This window comes from Eurosta solidaginis, chromosome 4 (assembly GCF_040869045.1).
Source record: "Eurosta solidaginis isolate ZX-2024a chromosome 4, ASM4086904v1, whole genome shotgun sequence".
NCBI lineage: Eukaryota > Metazoa > Arthropoda > Insecta > Diptera > Tephritidae > Eurosta > Eurosta solidaginis.
The window spans coordinates 250,993,983-251,016,916 of record NC_090322.1 but is presented as its reverse complement, the minus strand read 5'-3'; the positions used below and the strand labels follow the sequence as shown (position 1 = coordinate 251,016,916).

At 37.8% G+C, this 22,934-nt stretch overlaps 1 protein-coding gene across 1 annotated transcript; it reads left to right on the top strand.

Moving 5' to 3' along the window:
- Positions 1–7,362: 7,362 nt before the first annotated feature.
- Positions 7,363–20,720, top strand: LOC137251300 (pyridoxal-dependent decarboxylase domain-containing protein 1). The gene is made up of 9 exons (XM_067785640.1): positions 7,363–7,817; positions 7,897–8,796; positions 10,639–10,710; positions 10,780–10,983; positions 12,787–12,855; positions 12,927–13,130; positions 13,199–13,714; positions 15,797–15,993; positions 16,062–20,720. Exons 1-9 carry the CDS (start codon positions 7,758–7,760, stop codon positions 16,405–16,407), a joined length of 2,568 nt encoding a protein of 855 aa, XP_067641741.1. The 5' UTR covers positions 7,363–7,757; the 3' UTR covers positions 16,408–20,720.
- The last annotated feature ends 2,214 nt before the right edge of the window (positions 20,721–22,934 follow it).

Below are 22,934 nucleotides of genomic sequence, written 5' to 3'. Positions count from 1 at the left end.
GCCGAAGACCTACCAGCGGTGATTAAAAGAGCTTTCTCAGCACTGGGAGTCGAATCAACTTTGAATTCATTAGCAGGTTTTTGAGTGGAAGAAATTCAACGACGGAGTACTTCAACGGTGAAAGCGACCACTCAGAGAAAGTGACCCTGCTTTGGGTCGTGGTAAAGTTCAAGGGTACCTGGGTACCTTACCAAATTATGCGGATATCGGTCAACCTTAGCAAAATTAAGCTCGTTTTGTTTACGCGGACGTACAAAGGTCTTATTTTAAACCAGTCTCTATTAGGGGAGTACGCTAGAGCTGTCTCTACAAGGGTTTAACATTGGCTGTTCTATACGGTGCTCAAGCCTTCTATTCTATGGCGTTCTGGTCTGACGAAAAGCACTCGACACTTCTTCGAGGGCCAAAAAGTTGAAAGCATTGAAATGTTTGACGATATTTTCTCAAGGGAGGTATAGCGTTAGGAATAAATATGGGACGGGAAAGTGGCGAACCATTTGCGTGTACATCCAGACTGGACGGGGGCATTAGGATGTGGTGTATGCTGCCATGAGCTCGGTGTAAGCCGGAGTCATATGCTATCCGATCACTGCAGTCTTATAAATGGAATGCTATCCGATAAGCTGACGACACCTCTTGCCGTGCGTCGAGGTCTCTTTTCATTTCAAATAAATACAGTTCTTTTTAGTTTAGACCGAAATAGCACAATGCTTTCATTAAGCCGTAATCAAGTATAAATCAAAATATTTGCATATCCTTCACAAAGAAAAATTTTAAATTTCACATTACGCCTAAAATGTCGCCTATACAGAGGATGTTTTTGAATAATTAGCATAGACGTAAAAAAAGTTGCGCCAGGTTCATAGGTTGACATTGCCGAATTCTCATTAAAGCATTAAATACTAATTAAAGTGCAGCAATAATAAGCTGGTAGAGTTAAAACAGAGAATCTAATTAAAATCGAGTGCTTTGTAATAAATTGATATGCGCCCACCATAAAATGAAAATAATACTCACTCAAGCGCATTGCAAGTGCAGCTGAGTCATTAGGAAAACTCAATAGACAACGAAAGTGAGCAACACAAAATTTTGGCAAAACTTCCCAATAAACATTTAGGGCCGAGCTTCTCATACCTCAAGCGTTGTTTCTCAACAATGGCTCAACTTGAAATCATAACATTCTCAACAAAAAGCCCATTATTTTTATATGGCAAATAATGCTGTTATTCAGGTTGAGAAAGCGATAGTTCTCAACTTGTACTCAAGTGTGATTCTCAAACTGGACTCAAATGTGAGATTCCAATATTGCAGTATTTCCGTGAAAAGCTAATCGAAACATTTATGGATTATCTTCAATTAATCATATATATTATTTCTAATTGCTGTTTTTATGTAAGGGTCCCTTTTTCGCTCTTATTTTGAATCCAAATCTATAAATAAAGTTTTGGTTGTAAAGATGGAGATTCGAGCTATTAGCGAGCTTTGAGCAATTTTGGTCGTAGAGCTTTTGTTAAGCTATGTTTTATTAAAATAATTTGTTAAAAATAAACGATTGTGGCCACACAAAGAAATCTATTTCTACTATGGCACTATTTTGAATACCGGCGGTTGCTATTGAACGCTAGATGGCAGCGCAAGATGTGGGTTTTAATTGATTGGCGGCAGCTGCTATTATACGCTAGATGGCAGCGCAAGCTAATAGAACAGCTGATTTCTGTTAATATTTGATAAGAGACTTTTATTTTGGTTGCGCAAGATGCGTACGGGTCAGGTTCGTATACATATATATTATTTTAATTATTCAGCTTGTGAAATGTACTGAATATATATTTGAGAACTATTTCTCTAAGGCTGGAGAATAATTTGAGAATAGTTTTTGAGATCAATTCGAGAACTATGAATTTCACAAAATTTCACAAGGGGAAGATAATGGTTGGAGAACAATGTTGGATATCGACTTAAAGCTATATGTGTGGAATTTTCGAGAAAACTTAACTTAACTTTTAACTTGTACTTTAAATGCTATTTGTGAAAAAAAAATAAAAAGATAGAGAGATTGCGGTTTGTTCCATTGGAAAGATCGTTAAATTTCCTATAAGCATCACTCAAAAAAAGAAAAACTATATTTTCGCACAATAGGGTCGTTTGATGATTCAAGGTCACATATATTTCTTGATGGTAAATATTTTGTACGATGTTTGTTGGGTTCATACCGACTTCATCCAACCATACGGATGATACATGCTCTGCTGCAATGGAAGCTTTTGTAGGTAATTACACGTACTTATATTACAATTGATATTAAATTTTTCTACAACCTGGCACTCTTTTCATGCTTCGTATGTTATATAAATAGTTTCCGCATATTTCAATTGTACATAAATATTTTTGGGCAAAAAACCAAAACTGAAGTGACAAGCTCATCACGTTTCATTATAAAATGAATCGCTCTCTTCGCAAATACCTGAAAAGTTCTTACTGCTTCTAGATCTGATATCTTTGTCACTTGTAACAGCTGAAGTCTATGTCTGGCGAGCGGAGAATATGCAGACAGAACGTTCCTGCATCTGCCCTTATTTAAAAGCTTCCTTGATTCCGACTCTTACCTCGGACTGCTTACACCCGAACATAATACCACCTCCGGATAAGGGGTCAATAATATGCTCGCAGTAGGTAAACCGATCGCAAAAGGCGATTATAATACCATGGCTAGCCAATCCATGAGCAAGGTTTCTTCACTCGAAAGGGCGCAATGCGGGCACGTGCATCGCTTGCGCGACCCTATAACTGTCGATGAAAACTGTATCCGCGGGAGCTGGACAAACTAGGTGTGACCTGATGCAATGTATCGCTTGATACAGGTCGTGTCTTGTACCTTGAGCATTCGGATGAATCACTAGAGGCTGTGGTTTCAACTCAAAAAGTTCACTCATGGAAGTCTGACATAAGACGCATCTTAGTTAACAATACAGTTTTTTCCTGGGCCTACCTGCCCCCATGGAATTCGGCCGCTTGCTTTTCTCAGGAAATCTCATTGAAAACTGACACTGTGGGGCAGATGAAAAGGTTGGCCACTTCGGCAATCGGTGAAAATGGTGATTAAACGGAGAAACTGATGCCTATTGTTAGCTAAAAACAATCTGAGGGGACCAGTGCTCGTCTTGTCGAAGAAAGGATGCCGGAAAGGATGCTTTCGAAGAATGGTTGCCCACATCCATAATTGTGCTGGCATTTGATGGAAGGTGCTTGAGTAATTTGGCTGAGTATGTTGGTTGATAACAGTGATTGCTTCAACAATATCTTTGCAAAAGCACCCCTGCAAAAATCGTTGGATCATGTGGTCCACTGGAGTACTTACCATTATACTACACTGTAATGCAGCAATGGACCAACTCATGTTTCTACACGAACATATCGTAAGCCGATCATTGCTCGGTTTTAACGATGGTAATCACTACACGATGTTTATTGGACTGTGGGTACTCCATGGATTACTCTGATGTAATGCGGAGCTGGAGTATATGGTCCAGTCCTAGGACATCGCAATGTTAATTGGACCATATTTTTTATATGAATCGTGGTTAATTTTGGAGCACTCGGTTGGTCCATAGCGAGTACTCCATACATGCATGCATGGAGTACTCGCGATTTTTGCAGGGACGTTAATAAACAGGTCTGTGATATGAATAGGTCGGCCACAGCTCTTAATTGTGGTTGTAAATAGGAGTGGAAATGAAGCATAATGAAGATGTGTCTTGTACTTTATCGCTTTTTCAAAGGGACGAGGATTTGAACAAGATACATCGAGGTATTGACGTGTGAAGGTGCACAGCGTTGGGCAAAGATGTCAAGTGGAAACAGTATGGAAGCAAAAAGCAGTTTGTTGTCAACAGTGTCATACATTGTTGCAACGGCTGAACAGAGACGGTTGGTGACATTCCTAAATTGTGATTAACACACGCTTCCTCTTATTGATTTTTAATTTAATCAGAAATTGATATACATATATACATAACAATAATCAATGAAAGAGGGATACTGAGACACGTTCGCATCTCTTTGTGGAGTTGCCGGGCAGCTGGGTACCAATTACCTGGCTTCAGCCCATTGCTACCAACTTTGTTGGGCCGGTGATCAACGGATATTGGTCCGTATGTTTTAGTACACCTTAGGGTTGAGTCATTCATGACAGGTACCCACGTGACCTTCTACCCACTCTCTAATATTCTTTTAGATGTTGTGCTATACGAGATTACTGCCTTCATTGCTGACTAACTGTCATTATAAAAGTTGGAGCGGGTGCAGTTTAAGTTGTTTTTATTCAGTGCTTCTACTGCTTTGGTTACGGTCACTTCTTCCGATTGCAGGATACTACAAAGATCTGACAGCTTGTAGCATCTGTTTATTTCGAAGCCCTGCCCTTTTTCATTAGTTTGAAACTATCGGTGTCATCAACATGTTTTTCTGGTAGGACTGCCACATACGTCGCGGATTAAATTAAAAAAACCACACCACAGCAAAGTTCTCGTGGCATTACAGCCATCGAAAACTTTTGACACAATCAACCATGGCACTTTGCTGAACGATGTACAGCGATCTTCTCTTCGGTGCCCGCCAGTCAAATAAGGGTATATCTCCGTAAGCACTACGCACAATCTTGGAATAAAAAACAAAATATTTAGCACCATTCACCTACTCAGAGATTTAGGCCGAACTTCCCTATAAATTGCCGGACGCCGCCTACATGTTTTATGCCGACTCTAAACGGCAGATGCATTTTCACTGAGAAGTTTTCATGGCGGAAATGCCTTCGGAGTGCTTTCCAAACATTTGTCGAGGGTCGATCTCTTTTAGAATAACTTGTTTGTAATTAAAGAAAAACAAATTTTCGCAGTTTTTGATGTTGCTTTGCCTGAGACTTGAACCCAGGACCACGACGACCTCTTTAGAACATATCCATTTAATCCTCAAATTTTCGTTTAGACCTAGTTACAGGGTCCAAAATCTAACTCTTATAGATGGCCGCGCTGTGAAACCAATGTCTCTAACAGCAATATCCCCACGGACCAAATTTATCAAAAACTTTCCTTGCATTTATGGGAGTAGATTTCGATGAGTAGCTGAACACCCATGATGTAGAACCAGCGGTTGAAGGGCTCACAACTTACGAGCGGTTGGGCATGCCTGGCGTTAGAGCCTTTAAAATCCACAGACCAAAAGGTTGAAGGCGTCAAAGGCGTAGGTCAAACTGATCTTTGATATACTATGTATACCACTTCTTACCGCTCCAAATATGCCACCACATAGCAATAGATTCTGCTACATCGACAATGTTTTATAGAGGATACTTTGAAAGTAGAGAGATTCTTCCATTCCGTTCTAGTCAGTTCGTCGGAGTGGTCGTGCAGTGTCATCCTCGGCTCAACTGCAATTTGTCGGGCTTTTCTGGTTGAGCTGAAAATTTAAATAGGCCTCAAAGTTGGCTTTGCGCTTCCTTCTTGATTTTTTTGCGGAGTTGGGAGATGCAATGCTTCGCCGACCTGGAGTGAGGGTGGTGTTTTTGCACTCCTAACAGGAATCAGTGTGACAAATAGCTTTGAAGTAAAATTAAAAAAAATAAATAAATGTCAGGCGCGATAACCTCCGAAGAGATTTTAGGCCGAGCTTCTCTTCCAATTTGCGTCGCGCTCCTCTTGATTTTCCCTACTAATTGGCCGGACGGGACCTACATGTTTTATGCCGACTCCGAACAACATCTGCAAGGCAGATGAGTCTTCACTGACTTCACCAAACACTGCCGAGGGGCGACCCCGGTTAGAAAAATGTTCTTCTAATTGAAAAACCTTATTTCTAATATTTTGATATTGCTTTGCCTGGGGTCGGAGCTCAGGGCATACGGTGACCATACCTGTCGCTATGGCCATAGAACCCTTCCATTAATCCCAAATCTCTAAATAAAAAAGAGAGATTCTTCACCGGTCGAGACTACGCACATCACTGTAGCTCAACTTCCATCTGATTATAGTGACAGGTTAAACTATTACTTGTCCAGAATCAACCACGACATATCTAATGTATATCCTACATGCGATGCCTCCCCACATGACAACAGCCATCTTTTCAATTGGAATATGGAACCCCTTTCTCTCCGGTCCACCCCAGTAGAAAGTGCAAGTTTCCTCGGACTCCCGTTGGAGGATATTGATGAAAATTTGTGATTAGTCGCACCTTTTGAATGGGGTGAGGCACTGCTGCCACAACAACAACAGCTGAAGCTCTGACAATACTTTTCAATGCCTCTAGGTAAGTTCTTCCGCTTCCGGCGACGGCAAATTCCTTTTAGGTACAGTTTGAATTATTCAGTTTTAAATCTATGTAGCCCTTTGTAAGACACATTCAAAAACGGCAACGAAATGAGTAAAATAAGATAGGTTATAGTTGATTGACTAGAATTATTTAAGAAAAATTAAGAGCCCTATACCGAACCTAGACTCTATTTGTTCCATCATCGCAATGAGTTGGCGAATAAATATTTTTTTACTTAGATCTATTTAACAATTTTTGCAAGTTTTAACAAAGAAATTAAAATTATAAGAAGGTTGAACTCGCTGCTTCAAAATTCAGCGAGCAAACAAAAATTTTCTGAAAGAGCAGGTTAGTGGAGTTCACCATACTCTTTGGCTCGTCTTTCGCACCGCGCGGCGAAAACGAATTCTAATTGAATTTTCGTGATTTTCGTATTTTCGTGTAGTTTTGTTTTGGATTTGGTCGGTCGCGCAGTTTTTGGTTTTATTTAAATAATTATTCACTGATAAATAATTATTTATCAGTGAATAATTATTTAAATAAGTTCAAAATTCTGATTTTCTTTTCAATTTCTTTGGTATTAACATAGGCAATAATGTTATTTCAACAGAGCTCTTGTAGCTCAGTTTCTCGCAATGTGGCAGCACTGCATTTTCGAACTGTCAACACAACAAATCTAAAATGCGAATGTCATAAAAGAACAAGCTCAGAAGAACAAGTGAAACATTGTTTACTATATAGTTTGGCAGCTTAAGTAGAGGTTATGTTGCGAATAGAGTGGAAGGCAGTGGACTAGGCAGTCGAATGTCATATAATGAAGGAATGGTGTTCGGAGATTTTTCGAAGTTAAAAAAAAAAATGATAAAAGCTTTAATATAAATAAAACTATTGTTTTAATAACAACAAAAACGCCATATATATTCTGTATACATAAATTTGTAAGGATTATCTCACTTTAAAATTTGAATTAAATAATCTAAAGTTTTGTTTTGAAACTGAGTCGAGAACTGTGCGTGTGAATGTGCGAATTTTCACCGATCAGCTGTTAGTTGCGCTACTTGGTAAAATTTACAATGAAGTGAAAATTCTGACTACGACGACAAGAGTGGATTTAGTGGAAAATTAGGAAGAATATACATAAAAATACAAAAAGCGACATCACAAACTGGGCCACCAAGCGCCAACTGAACAAACAAATTGGAATATTGAAAGTTTGCCAAGTCAAAGAGACTGGCTTCAAAACCCACACAAACCAACAGAAATTGGATAACAACTTTTTCACTTTTTGGTGCCACGATAGCGGTATAGCGGTGGTGCGAGCGTGAAGATTGCAAAACCGCTAATAATTAATAATCACAGCTTAAATAATAAATTGAATCGATTGGTTGGCTCGTGAAGGTCATTAAAGTGGAGCAGTTTGTGAGGAAGTGAAAGCAACGCTTACCTACAGAATGTCTGGCGACGGTGATGACTTGAAAGAGCCACGCGTTTCAGAAATTGCCGCATCCAGTGTAAGTGTGAATAATTATCAAAATGTGTAACTTTTCATATGAAAACAAGGTTATATTTCTATATACAACCATTTCGCAGATTCGTTCCGGTCTCGCTGAACTTGAATTGAAATCATCGCATGTATTACGTGGTTTGGAAAATGTTAAAACTGCTCCTGTAGCTGAAGCAATTGAAGCACTTCACGAAGGTGCCATTGATGTGGTCGACGGCGGCAACAACAAAGCAAACACAGAAATTGTAGCAGGATCCCCTCTTTCGCTATCAACGCCACCAAAGCACACCACATTGCTGCATGGCGATTGTATACCACCAGCTGATATACTTAAATCACTTGAAACACTAATCGCCTATTCAGATTCCGAGGATGACCCAGAATTCCCATTACCTGGTTTGGATGATGTGGCACAATTAGCGCTTATATCGCACAGCATTGTTGCTTATTTAACACATTTAGATCGTCAACATTTGGTACGTGTAGCGAGCGCTATTGCTGGCGACACAACACGTTGGCTGGGTACACTCTTTCGTTTCATCGATCCAGCTAGTAGTTTTCACACAGACAATGCCGATGCTATATTGCGCGCTGTGCGTTTAGCGATAGTAGCACGTTGTCCCGGTTATCTTGAAGGTGGTATACCAGCCCTGGCACATCCATGCTTTTATGTTTCAGAGAATACAACACCACTGCGTTTACAATATGCTTGCCGTCAATTGGGTATACCACTGGATGCGATACGTCTGATACCGGTTAATAGCACTTTTGGTACAATGGATTTGCCGTTGTTGCTGAAACAGGTACAAACAGATTTGAGCGCTAATCGTACACCGTTGCTAGTGGTGGCAGATGTGGGTGCTTCATTAAATGGTTACGTAGATAATTTGCAGCGTATGAGTGATATTTGCCGAACGCACAATATTTGGTTGCATGCCACGGGACATGGTTTGGCTGCATTGGCGTGTGTGCAGGGACCGAATGCGGTGAGTATGTCGAAGGGTTGTTGGGGTCCTGGAAACGCCTTTTTAAGTTGCGAACATTTAGTTGTAGTGCTCAATATGACTGCAAAGAGAAGTTAGCTTGATTCTTAGATACTCTAATGTACATAAGATGATTTTGCTGTAACCGGCATAACGCGTAATAGTTTCAACAGAGGTGCACCATAGTGAGAGGGGTGTTAGAGATGTTGGTTATGGAGGAATTGAAGAGATGATTGATGTCATGTGGGGACACATTGCAAGAAGGACATGAATTTTGTACGCTGTTGTTGCTTTTGTTTGTTGTTGGTGATGTTGTTATTGTTGTTGTAGCGAAGGCCTTGGGGAGTGTTATCGATGTTGATGGTCCTTTGCCCGATGCAGATCCGGTACGTTCCGGTACCAAGCCCGACCGTCTCGGGAACAATTTGTTATGACCACATGCGACCTTCTAGGCCATTCCCGCCCTCCCATCCCATAGATCCATGAGGAGTTTGGGGTCGCCAGAGCCTCGGCTGTTAATGAGACAGGATTCGCGATTCGAGCAATTTCTGAGTTAGAGGTCCGACGCCTGTTAGTGGATATCACTGAGGATCGGCTTGTGCTTTTTTGCTCCATACGGTTGTGTTCTCAAGTGCCGTATTTCCTCATAATGCTTACGAAGATGCCCTAGTTTGTATGTCGGGGTTGATTCTGGATAGGTAAGAGTTTAACCTGTTACAGTACCCATGATCGAAATTGAGCTAGAGTGACGCGCGTTTCCCTCTTCTGCGATTATGGGTATTTTTCTTTACGAACTGGGTTCGCCGGGCAATTCATCTCATAGTGGTCCGACGCCTGCTTGTGGATAGCACTGAGGACCTGCTTGTGCTTTTTTGCTTCATGCGGCTTGTTTTCAAGTGCCGTATTTCCTCATAATGCTTACGAAGATTACCCCTTAAGACCCTGGGAGGTGTAGCCTCAGCAATCAGATGTTGGGGGTGGGGATGACCTAGAAGGTTTAATGTGGTCATATTAATCGTTCCCGAGATGGTCGGGCTAGTACAATAATGGTGTTTTACCGGAACGTACCGGATCTATATCTGGCAAAGGACCATCAACATCGATAACACGCCCCAAAACCAACAACAACATCAAAAAAGAGCTATTAAAAGTTTACCCCGGCTGCATGTTTGGGAAAAGACTGGAGAGTTTTAAAATTATTTTGAGACTAATTCGATATTATGTGGGAACTACTTCTTGAACCATTTCTACCTCCTCATTCTTTTGGGACTACTTTTGGAGGATTTTGTTACTATTTCTGGAACACGATAGGACTCTTTCGGGACTATCTGCAGAACATTTTGGGATGTTTTACATATTTTTTCAGGGACTGTTTCGAAAATCTTCAAATAATTTCAAGCATTTTCGCGATATAATTTCAGAATTGTTTTTGAAATCATTTAAATACTATTTTGAAACTGTGTAGGGACCAGGTCACGTTGCGACTTGCGTAGTCGTTTCAGGATTGTAGTCGTGACCGTTTCGTAATAGTGTTTAGGACCATACGGTACATTGTTTTTTAAGTTTAAATATTCGTCAGGCGCTCCCTTTTCCAACTTCTCTCATTTAAAACTAAAATAGGCAATAAATTAATCTTTTGCAATATATAGCCCTTGAAAGCCCCTGAAATGACGTTCAACAACTGAAAACACTTTAACGAGCGCTAATTAGTTTTAAGTTATCAACACTTTTAAAAATACGTTTTAATTTATTTCAATATATTTCTTTATCTTGATAACTTATACAAAGACGGCATTCTTATCTAAAATATACTTAATTGTTTATACTTCCTCCTTCCCCACACAGATCAGCAGTATTGTTGACTCAATTGTTTTGAATTTGGGCAGTTGGTTAGGCGTTCCAAGTCTACCCATTGTGGTAAGTTACAAATGAAATGTTTTAAGTGAAGTTAACAAATACTAATTGCATACTTTCTCTCCCTCGCAGCTTCTTCATCGACAGTTACAAAACTCAGCATTAACCGCCTTCGAATCAGATCCAATTTTATCACGTCGTCTACATTCACTTTCATTGTGGACCAGCTTGCAAGCTTTAGGGCGTGATGCTATTGCCGAACGTATTAATGTTGCATTCCAAACTTGTAGTATTTTATTTGAAATTACATCTAAGTGCGAAGGTATACGTGTAGTGGTAAGTTGTTGATGGCATTAGTGAAATTCAAATGCATTTCATAGTTTTAAATTTTAAAGTTTTCAAGTTATGTTATTAGTTTTTAGTTATAATTGGTTATTATTCCATGCTGCGTTTATTTTTTGTGGTTGCAAAGTGTAGCATGTAGCAAAGGTATTATATATTTAGCAGCATTAATGAAGTGCTTATAAAAATCCAGATATCTAATCTTTGTTGTTATGTATGTGTATACACCTTCCATAGGTGATAAGTACGGTTCTAGATAAGCAGTTTGTGCAAAAATACAATTATTTGTAGGGTCTAGTACATTGCTTTATACACAATATTTATTATATAATGAACTGGACGAAATCAGAAACTGATATGTAAGATTATTTTCGAGACAATTTCTTGTTAGCAATTTGTGACTTTATTTATTATATATGAGTATACTTCGATATCCGTTCATGATCTTTTCAGGTATCTGAACATTTAATGCCTCAGTTGAGGAATATTTCGAAGTGTTTGGGGTCTTTTTGAAATGAATTTAGCACCAGTTTGTGGCAAATTAGACACCTTTCGTATTTGTGTCGGTATGCTTTGGAATCAACTTCGTGATTTTCTCAAAGCCCGTTATAACTTCGGCACTATTTAGGAAACATATCGGCGTTTCGTGATTTCTTGGAACTATGTTGGGAAAGTTGTTTGGCCATTTTAGGGGAAGCTTCATCGGCATGTTAGCGGTTTGTTACCGATAACAACTGATATTGAGGAACTATCGGCTGAATCTCAAACTATTATCGGTTTTTTTTTTTAACAGATATCGACGAGTCATCGGTTTTTATCGGGTTCTTTTCAAAAGGTTATCGATATAAATCAATATCTGATTATCGGTTACCAATAACTCATCGTCAGTGAATGTTATCGATAACAAACAAGTTATCATGTCAATGACAAAAACATAAACCAATACCAAGCTGAAAACTATTCGGCCGATTACAAAAAAATACTGAGCTCTTCTCGACCACTTCCAGTGTCGGGATTTAAATAGTTTTGGGGAGTGTTTTCGATGTTGGTGGTCCAGATACGTGCCCGAAACTAGCTTCATTGAACTTTTTAGGGTCATCTCATCCCCTAATTCCGGCTCGAGGAGGTGAGGTTGACCAAAGGACTGGAAGAGCAAGATTTCTGCACCATACAAGAGCATAGAATCTTAAGCGGATGTAAGCAGCTTTTTCTCCTGCGTATAATAAGTCATTGATCGGCTCAGATTATCTATGGTGTGCGCAGGCTTCTTGAAACTAAGGTATCTAGCTACACCCCAAGGTATTTCGTAGAACAGCACATAAGCGACCAGGACTACTCTGCGTACTTTTCCTGAGGTCAGAACCTACCCCCCCCCTCCCCCCCCCCCCCCCCATTCCTGGCGGTACGTAGAAATGGAAATCGTGACACATTGACGTTTGTTTTATTGGAGCGAGGTTACATTTATAGTTCTTTAAGCCCCGCCATGACCGCCTTGATACAGTTGTCATGACATCTATTTCTATCCCAGGTCGAGTTTTTTTAGTTGCCAATTATGGTCTTATCAAAACCCATCATATGTTTTCCGCCATGATTAGTACAATCTCGTCCTACAACAGGCCCGTTCCCTTAATAACCATAAATATTTCAAACAAAGTGTCCCACCTTAGAATAATTAGTTATTCTGAAAACAAGTTTTTTGTAATTGTTAAACAAAGTATGTAGATAAGAAAAGTTTTAATTAAATAGATTTACAAAAACAACATATTAATGTCAATCATTTCCTTTTCTATATACAAGAGTCGCGCACCTGGCGGTCAATCTGGAACAACACTCATCGATGTCATTAATAAACCGCTCGACGCTAATGTAAGTATTTTTTACCGCAAACTCCTTTAAACTTATAATTGAACATATTAAAATCTTTTATATAATTATAGTTGTTGTTCGAGACCGTTGCACCTGTTGTTGTATTTCAATTTGATGGTAGCGCCACCATACCAACAAGAACAGGCAAAACTGATGGCGAAAATTTGCATGCGTTAGAAAATAATAGTAAAGCATTGGAAAAAGTTGGCAATGCTTCGTATTTCGATCGCCTAAATTCATGGTTGGGACAAATATTGCAACGAGATTGCCCTAATGTAAGTAATAAAGTGTTAAACTAAGTTTGTAATTGTTTATTTATTTGCATATAATTTCTCTTAAACAGTTCGATTTTGAAATCATTGAACATCCCACACAAGGCACTTGCATACGTTATTGCCCTCTTGAATTGGGTTTGGGTGAACAACCGCCAACATCGGAAAATTTAGAAAGTTTCGCACAGAATCTCGAAGGAAATGTTGATATTTTACGCGCCACCATTAAACATAAAGCAACATTTATGCAATTAGTTGAGAAAAGCGATGTCTTACGTTTGGTCAATTTGCCCGAATGGGCGGGTATGGGTGGTGTTCGTTTTGTGCCCGAAGGTTGGGAATCTCTACTTACCGATCAGGCTAAAACTGAGTTGAATAAATTAAATGCCGATCTTGTGGACGCATTGAAGTCTACGGATAATGCCTTTTCGCTGGGCGAAGGTACAGACGGACTTATTTGTGTACGTTTTGGTATGGTTACACATGAAACAGATGTGGAGGAGTTATTGGATTTAGTAGTTTCAGTAGGCAAAAGAGTGCAGGAAAATTCGAGAGTTTTAGATACAATGTCGGAAATTGTAAAGAAGGTAAATTCTGTAGAATATTCACTTAAGTATAAAATGTATTACAGGCAAGTGTTGCGAAGTTTATTGTGTTTCAAAATTTATTGTTTTTCAAGCTGAATAGTCAAAGAGCTCATTGTATTTAAGAGGTTGCTTCTTGCATTCAAAGGTCTCTAAATCTTCTGTTAATTTCTTGAGAAGTCCCTTTAGCTGAAGTCTGTGGCAAGCTTCCCTCAAAATGAGGGCTGATAAGAATGTCGCTCTATGTCCTTTACGTTTTTGAGTCAAAAATGTCAACAGAATAATGCAGAAGCCTAGGTAGACTCGTGCTGCAAGTGTTGGCAATTCCGAAAAAGGCTAGCATGACATTGAAACATCGAATGTTGAGGTACATTTCTTTGTGCCCAAATTTAATGGTGAATACATTATGTGGAGTGTAAACTTTGAAGTATTCTACAAAAAAAAAATGTTTTATGCAGCATTAATAAACCTTTCAATTTAAATTGCACATAAATTTATTTCGACTTCAACCTAGAGCTGGCCATCTAAATAAATTTAACAGCTCGAAGAATGTGTATGTGTGAACAGTATTACTACTGGGTCTGCTAGTTTTGCTTGAACCCAACAACACAGATGTGAAATTATTATCCGCAGGCCGGGGAATAAGGTAAGATTTCTATCAGTGTGTGGGTATTGAAAACTTACTTTGATAATATAGCGGTATTGCACAGTGTGGAGAAGTTACCTCTTCCCTGGTGCGCAATAACCTCACCCAGGAGCGAAAAATCAGCCCTTAATAAAAAAAAAATGGGCTTAGTCAGGATTATTTAAATGGCTTATGTGTAGAGTTTGGAAATATTCTTATAAGTGTGGTTTTATTAAAGGGGCTAAAATATCGCATCGAACGCTTCTGAGGATTCGTCATGGTTGAGTACGGACTATGCTGTTCATTAATCCTGCTTTCCAAAAATCCAAACAGCGACCCAAAGACAGCAAACCATGAACGGAATATACTGCGACATGTAGGGGTAAATAGTAGCTACATATGCTTAGCAAGGGAAGCTCTGAACCTTCTCAAATTACATGTGTTTTTTTTTTCGAATCCGAGGCCTAAAATGTTCGACGGGTCATATCAAATCGTTCGCACAAGTAGAGTTTAACCCCAAGCGAACTTTGCAAGCGATTGTGAATCCATAAGCGCCCCGCAGTCGTGGATTTTTGAGTTTTTCCGTCGCTACTCAAACAGACCATTGTACAAATGTCTGTAAGAAGACGGGGGTTGTTCAGACCGACTCGGCCTGCCGCTGACTTTTGATGTCAACTCTATGAGAAAAGTTTCAAGCGACTTGTTGTTAAGATACGAGTGATTGCGATTACATATTCGAATAATTTGCTCAAGTGCAGAGTAATTGTTGTTGTCGACTACCTCTTATAAGTACTTTCCTAGGTATCAGTTCCCTCCGTTTTCTGGAACCATTACTAAATCTTTAGAAAGTTAGAACTAATGATATAGATTTTATTCCGCTCAACCTTTCTTATTTAATGTTTCTGAATTTAGAGCAGAGCGCTCAGAGCTCGGTTAGAAAACTGTAGGTTTTGATGTCCACTATAGAGTTATGTCGACGTTTTGGGCGTCCCCATTTAACAGGCTCTAGATACTCACCACAAAGCCACACTTGAGTTAACTCCATAAAAAACTCTTTCAAACCTCGCTGTTGTTGTTGTATTAACGATAAAGACACTCCCCGAAGTCTTTGGGTAGTGTTATCGATGTTGATGGTGCTTTGCCGGATATAGATCCGGTACGCTCCGGTAACAAAGCACCATTAAGGTATTAGCCCGACCATCTCGGGAACAATTTATATGACCACATTAAACCTTCAGGCCATAACTCCCTCCCCGCCCCCTAGTCCCTTGCCTTATCCTCAATCAATTGCTCTCTTCAATAGCTGGATGTTCTGGCTGAAAACCACGCCGTGAACCTGTAAGATACAATAGATCTTGGTATAAGTAATTAACCTTAAATAACCTTGCATTAATGCATAAACGTCTGTTAAAACTTCCTTCCAGCTTTACTAAATCTAGTCTTTTTATTTTTAAACGTAGGGCATCGAAGCTGCCACTGCGGATTTGCAACGCGAAACAGAAGAGAAAATGTGGCAGGATGGCATACTGCGACATGTGCCCGTTGTAGGACGTGTTTTCAATTGGTGGTCACCGCCTGCAAGAGAGGCAGGAGGTATCAAAGGTCGCAGTCTCAATTTAACAGCTGGTGTTGTCGAGAGCACTGAAAATATTTACAGGTAAGCTATAGTCATGTCATTTCCCTTCCTTGTGCTACTCCATGATCGACCCGTTTACCTTTACTCAGATATCATATGCAAATGTCCGGTGTCCTGCATCAAACAGGACGTTCACCACCAACGCCCATGGTGCAAACGCCAGTAATTTCGGATGCCAATGAAGTAGCGCCAATATTCCCTGATCCAGCCGCACAAATGCAAATACCACAACAACTGCAACAACAGCAACACTTGACAGACTTACCACAAACGAATTCAAATAATATCACTGAGAATGGTATTGATGATGGTCATGCGCGCAATATGAGCCAAAGTAGTGAACATTCTTCGGGACCCGAATTGGTGCCCGGTAAAGCAAATGAAAATGTAACAGTGAATGCAAATACAAATGTTATCACTAATAATGTCAAATAATTATGTATTGAATAGAAATTAATTTCGAATCGCACGTAATAAATACGTGCATATATATGTACTTTTATAATACAATGCAATATAACCAAACAAAATTGTTATTTAAAATGCAGGAACTTAAGAGCTCTTGAAGTTTGAGCAAAACTTTAAGTCTAAAAGTGTCTACAAATGCTGCTTGTAGTTTTGTATTTAAAACAAAATAGAAAGTTGAATAAAAAAATATCTTAATTTTAGCATTACGCTGGTTTTAAATGTAAACTCAAAGTAAAATAAATTTCGAAGTGAAAGCTCGAAATAATTCATTACACACACACATACATAAAACAGCAGTGCAATACGTCGCGTTGATTTTTTTTAAGGTAAATAAATTTAATAAAATTAAGCCTCGTATTGCCATTTGTGTGGTATAGAAAAAATTAAATAGCGGGGCAGTCGTTTTTGTATTATATATAACAGCAAAAATATTCAACATTTATTTATTCATATTCTATGTGGATCATATTTTATTTTCACCTTGAAACTACATTCGTTTTAAAAATAGTTATTGTAGAACCAGTAACACATCGATTCGTTCGATATCGTAAATATGAAAAAAATATCCATTTTTTGAAATATTCGATATCGACAAATCGTGCGTGGTTTTAATCATATTGATATTAACGCATACCTATAAACTGATTAAACTTAAAAATCAGACTATAACAACGCCCATTTTTTCAATGACGAAAAATTGGCAAAATTAAAAAATGTTATAACTCATTAACGAATACCGATAGGTGTGACACCATCTACAAAATTTTTCGTATTAAAATTCGGCTAAAGAAAGCACTGCATCTCAACATATATTTAATAATCGCAAGGTTCATTAGAATATCACCCTGTCTCGGCTGACTGTTCGAAAACGTCCTTTAATTCAGAGACGGAACGTTCTTCAACTAATTTACTTTTCGCCTTGAGAAATCTTCAATGGGACTCTCCGTATAATCTTCCTCTTTACACTAATTGATTAAAACTAATAAATATTCTCTTAATAATTAAAAAATTATATTTATACTTTTAATGTATTGTATTTTGTGAATCTATATTTCTCAGCTGATGAGTTTCTCTGTAGCTGAGCGGTTTTAGATCCCGGCGCTTAAGAAGCCACTGCCTCTCAAAGACTCAGTAACAAAAAAATTATAAATAACACATAAATGGGAATTAGGATACAAAAAAAAAAAGTATGTATGAATTAAAAAAAAAAAAACAGGATTAGCCTGGTTTCACAGTGCGCTGCCACAACGTCCGAAAAAAAAAATTCATAAAAATTTAATAAATTTTTATAATTTAAATAAATTAAAAAAATTTTTTTTTTTTGTTTTCAGACAAATTCTCAAACATATAGGTAATCTTTCAGAAGTTTTCTCAGATAGGATGCCTTCAATCTGGCAGCCAAGATACGGTTTATTTCACACAAGTGACAACATCTTTTTAGCTGCTTAACACCTTTATTCTAGAACTCTGTGTTGTCCAAAGACAATCGAAAAAGTAGGAGGGAAAGAGTCCGTTTGCGATAGAGTGTTTGAAAATATTGAGACATATATGATCATGGCTCAATTATATGGTTGGTGAGATCATCAGCTGATTTTACTTTTTTCATTTTACTGGCCTATAGGGGATAGGGATTGTCAAAAGGCGATAGCAAAAGCAAAAAGTAACCAACACATTTACAATTATTTACTACTGTGGGGGTGAATTGTTTATTAAAAATATTTTCACAGCACTTAAAGTTATTGTTTATATTAGTAAATGCATCTAATTTAGCGCATAATCTTCCCACACCACACAAGAGCAGCAAAGTTTTTTGCTTTCTCTCCATTCCTTACGCCTAACACCAACACGCAGTTTTTGGAAATCTGAACAAAGGTATTGTAACGAAGTTAGTGAAATTCCGCTTCTAATTCCTTCTTCTAATGTTCGAATCGCTAAACTGTTGAATAAATAACTGCAATATTCAATAATGCAAAATGTTCTTTATTAGACTACTTTGAGAGTACTTCACAATAACACTTATACTTCACAACCAATAGCGTGCTTAAATCAAAACTACTTAGTCATGCCTCAGCTTGCACTGCTTTTATACTCTCGGTTTCCTCGTTCACCCATTTCTCCTAAGGTCTAGTCATTTTGCAACTTCATGCTTGGTTACCAGCCATATACATGTATATTTGTAGTTTGTACCATATGCGTGTGTATATGTGAGTACTACTTCGGCTGAAGATTCATATGTTTATGAGTATCTCTCGGTTGCCTTGTATGTATGTGTGTACATGATGGTTGATTGTTTACGTACATACGAGTGTCTGCTTAGTATCGGTTTAGTGATGCTAGTACCGCGTAGTAATGCTAATATTCGTCATAGTATGTTGTTGCTGTAGAGATGAGTCAACCATATTGTTAAACCATGTATAAGATAGAAAACAAAATTTATATCCGAATACTGTGCTACTATGTAGATATTCGAATGCAAAAAAAGCAGTTTCCGCTTTCGATTCATCAAAAGAAGTTCGAATTACTATTTTTATTTTTTTCAATATTTTTCGAAAATGTAAGTAGATTTAAAAGCCGTATGAATTGCGTTGTACCCATTGAAATTTAGTCTCAAGAAGTGTAGATATTGGGACAATAAAAAACAACTTCTATTAGTTTGAATTTTTGCAGATTTTTTAATTTTAAGTTTGAAAAATAAAATTGAAAAATTTCGAAAAGTTTTTGAACATTAAAAGGATGGGCCTGACAAGACTCTATTTCCGATTTTTTTATTTCAAATTCAAAATTTTTCAAGCATTTTTGAACACTTAAAAGTTATGAACAATTTTTGGAACGTAGAACTTTGTGTCCTACAAAACGGTAATTACAATAGGGATATTCTCTCTGTCTTTCAAAACATTTTTAAACTCTGTTTTCGTTTTATGTTTTAAAATTGGAAAAAAAATTGGAAAAATGTTTCAAGCTTTCTTGAACTCTTAAAAGTTATGAACAACTTTTTGAACGTAAAACTTTATGTCCTACAAAACTGTAATTACAATAGGGATATTCTCTCTGTCGTTCAAAACATTTTTAAACTCTGTTTTCGTTTTATTTTTTAAAATTCGAAAAAAAATTGCAAAAATGTTTCAAACTTTTTTGAACTCTCAAAAGTTATGAACAACTTTTGGAACGTAGAACTTTATGTGTTACAAGACGGTAGTTACAATAGGGGTATTCTCTCTGTCTTTCAAAACGTTTTTAAACATTTAAAAGATTAAGCTAGACAACGCTGTTTTCGTTTTGATTTAAAATTCGAAAAAAAAATTGGAAACATTTTCTAAAATTTTTGAACTCTTAAAATCGATGAACAAAGCTTGTAGAGTATGTACTACAAAACTGTTACAACTGTTTTTTAATAAAAAATTTCGAAATGTTTTTGAACTTTTAAATGATTTAACCAAAGTTTGCGATATAGATTGCTATGTAATTGGATTTCCATAAAAAAAATATTGAAATTAAAACGAAATTATTTGCATGGTTAAAACATGCCAAGCATCAATCGATTTGACATAGTGCAGTATTCGAAAATTTTTAAATCTATGTGTGTAGTATAAGAAATTAAGATGCCAATATTTTACTACTTTCCAGATAAAGCAAATTAAAAATTTCCCGGTTGCAATACAACAAACAAAAAAATCTTGTCCATTTTCTCGTACAGAAGAATTATTCGAACATAATATATATTCGAAATACGTATAGTCCTAGCGATCTAGAAAGCAAAGTATTAAGCACGTACTAAATTTTGAATATTTGTTTTTGTTTTACTGTAACTTTTAATAAAGTCTATCATTACCTAATGAAATAATGCGGACAATTAAAAAAATATATATTTGTAAGATAGAGTATCGGTTTCTTAGTCATACAAATGTTCGGCTCTACAGTCATCCTTCTCTACGAACAGTTTTTTGAATACTAAGCCCTCCCAAGCCTTTGTCAGTATGTTTGTCTCTTTGTAATGCTAGAAGTAACATCTAATATTTTTTTTTTGAACTGTGAACACGCACTCCATTTTGTTCTTGACCTAATATATATTATCCTCTATAAAATCTTCCACATTCTATATTATAAATATACAAAAAAGAAACATTCTCCATTATTTTACTACTTTATTATAGCAAATCAATATTATCATTATACCTATACTTATATATAAAACTTAAAAATACTATGCGAACATAGTAAATAACGAAATAGTTCGCAAAACAAACAAAGAAATAAAGAGAAATACACATATGTAATTTAAAGCATGATTTGAATTTTTTCTTGGGAGGGAAGGGGAGTTGTTTCAAATGAGATCCTTAAGAATGGAGACGAGAATACTACAGGAGAACAGACAAGCAAGGTGAGATCATCCCTATGTTCTAGAACCACTATGGGCACTTGTAGCATATGTGAGGTCCTCACGGACTTGCCAGTGCAACCTAACCATCCCAAGGTTCGAAGAAATGAAAGAAATCCCGCAGCAGTCGGGCTAGTACATGTGTCAGAAATTGGTTTTATTGTAGCCTAGCGAACTCGTATCGGGCAATGCACTGCACTCATCGGTCATGGAAAATAGATAAACAGCGAATTGCTTATATACAAGTTTTAAATTATAAGATCTCGATGCACAGCGATCTATTCCGGATGTTTACTCCATATCCCTGGAGGTTAAGAGTCACGCCACCCAGGCAAGGGCTGCGATACGCAATCCTTTGAATCATTAGAGGTATTTTAGTCGCCTCTTACGACAGGCATACCTGCCGCGGGCATATTCTCAGCCCCCTAACCCACTGGGTTAGGCCTGTCTTTTCCCTGAGCCATCAATCCAGTGTTGTCTGAACTGCTTTCTTTCTCAGTTACTGCTCAAAGATATCAGCCTACGTTTTTCCGTCATCAAATTTTTATACATCCATCAACCAGGCCTCTGCGTCGGGGCCTGCTTATCGAATCCCTTTTTGCCCTGGACACCTCAAAGTTTCGCGAGATTCTGAGCGTATGGAGCATTGTATCACAGCAATGCTGCAAAATTGGATTTCCTATGATTTTTTTTTATTGCCTGCATATGCCCTACCAGCTTTCCCATCCTTAGTTTAAAAATATTTTCAAGGATTAATGCAGCGAGTGTTACCTCTTTCTCTAAGGAACTAAATGGATCAGCAGGAGACGTTCTTATCGCAGTGATTATGATAAACTAGTCGATGCGGTTTGCTTAATTTTATTATTGCTGTTCTTTGCGTGGTCTGCGGCCACCAAACTAAGGCAGCATAGGTGAGTATTGTCTTCACAATAGTATTAAATGTCCCGTATACCATTTTGGGAGATACCATCTATGTATGCAGGCGAAAAAAGCTTTGCTGCTTGGTTTAAGGTAGCATCTAGATGTTCATTCAGTATGAGGGCTCTGTCCAGTGTAACCCCTAGGTATTTTGATGCAATTGAAAATAGGATTTTGGTTCCACCCAGGAATGGCTCGGGTAGCGATAGCTTTCTTCTCCGGGGGGTAAAAGGCGCTGTGACGGTTTTGTTGGAATTGATAGACAGTCCTTTGGTATCACACCACTCTTCTATAATGCGCAGGGCTTGTTGCGTTCGGTTGGATATTGTTTCCTCGTGCATCCCTGTTATGTAGATGGCATAGACATCTGCATTCCCTTTTATATCAAATCCATTGGTAATCAGTAACTGAAGGAGGCCATCTATGACTAGCGTCCACCAAAGAGCAGTGAGTAAACCCCGTTGAAGGCATCCCCTAGTGACCACAATTGACTCAGTTGCCCCTTACAGCTCAATGCGGATTTGTCTTCTCTTTAGCGTGGACAGCACTCAGCAGGCGCGATAACCTCCGAAGTGATTTTAGGCCGAGCTTCTCTTCCAATTTGCGTCGTGCGCCTTTTTAATTTTTGCTACAAATTGGCGGGACAGATGAGTTTTCACTGAGAGCTTTTCATGGCAGAAATACACTCGGAGTGCTTGCCAAACACTGCCGAGGGGCGACCCCGCTTAGAAAAATTTTCTTCTTGCTTGCAATTATTCAAATGATTAATTCATTGACTATTTTAATTACTATTGCACTTCAAACTGTGGTGCAACCCGAATCGATTATTTTTTTTCGAATTTGATGCACATTTCGTTTCAACGATTTCGAACCGCACCACAGAATAACCTCCTGGAATTTAGCTCATTACGTTGATTCGTTTCTGAAAATAAGGTCGAATGTATTAGTTACTTAATTGGCGCTTAAACGTTTAAACGGTTATGGCATTTTAAAAAGGTGCACCAATCGCGAGTGAACTACAAAACAATATATATTATTTTTTGTTTATTATTATTATTTATTATATATTTCACAGTTGTATTGTTTCTCATTCATGATTTCATTATAAGTTGTTGTAATATAAGTGTTCTTCAACATTTTCCTTAATTGTAATTTTTTTTTTCTTTACTTCTAAATACTCCAAATAATTATAAATATGTAT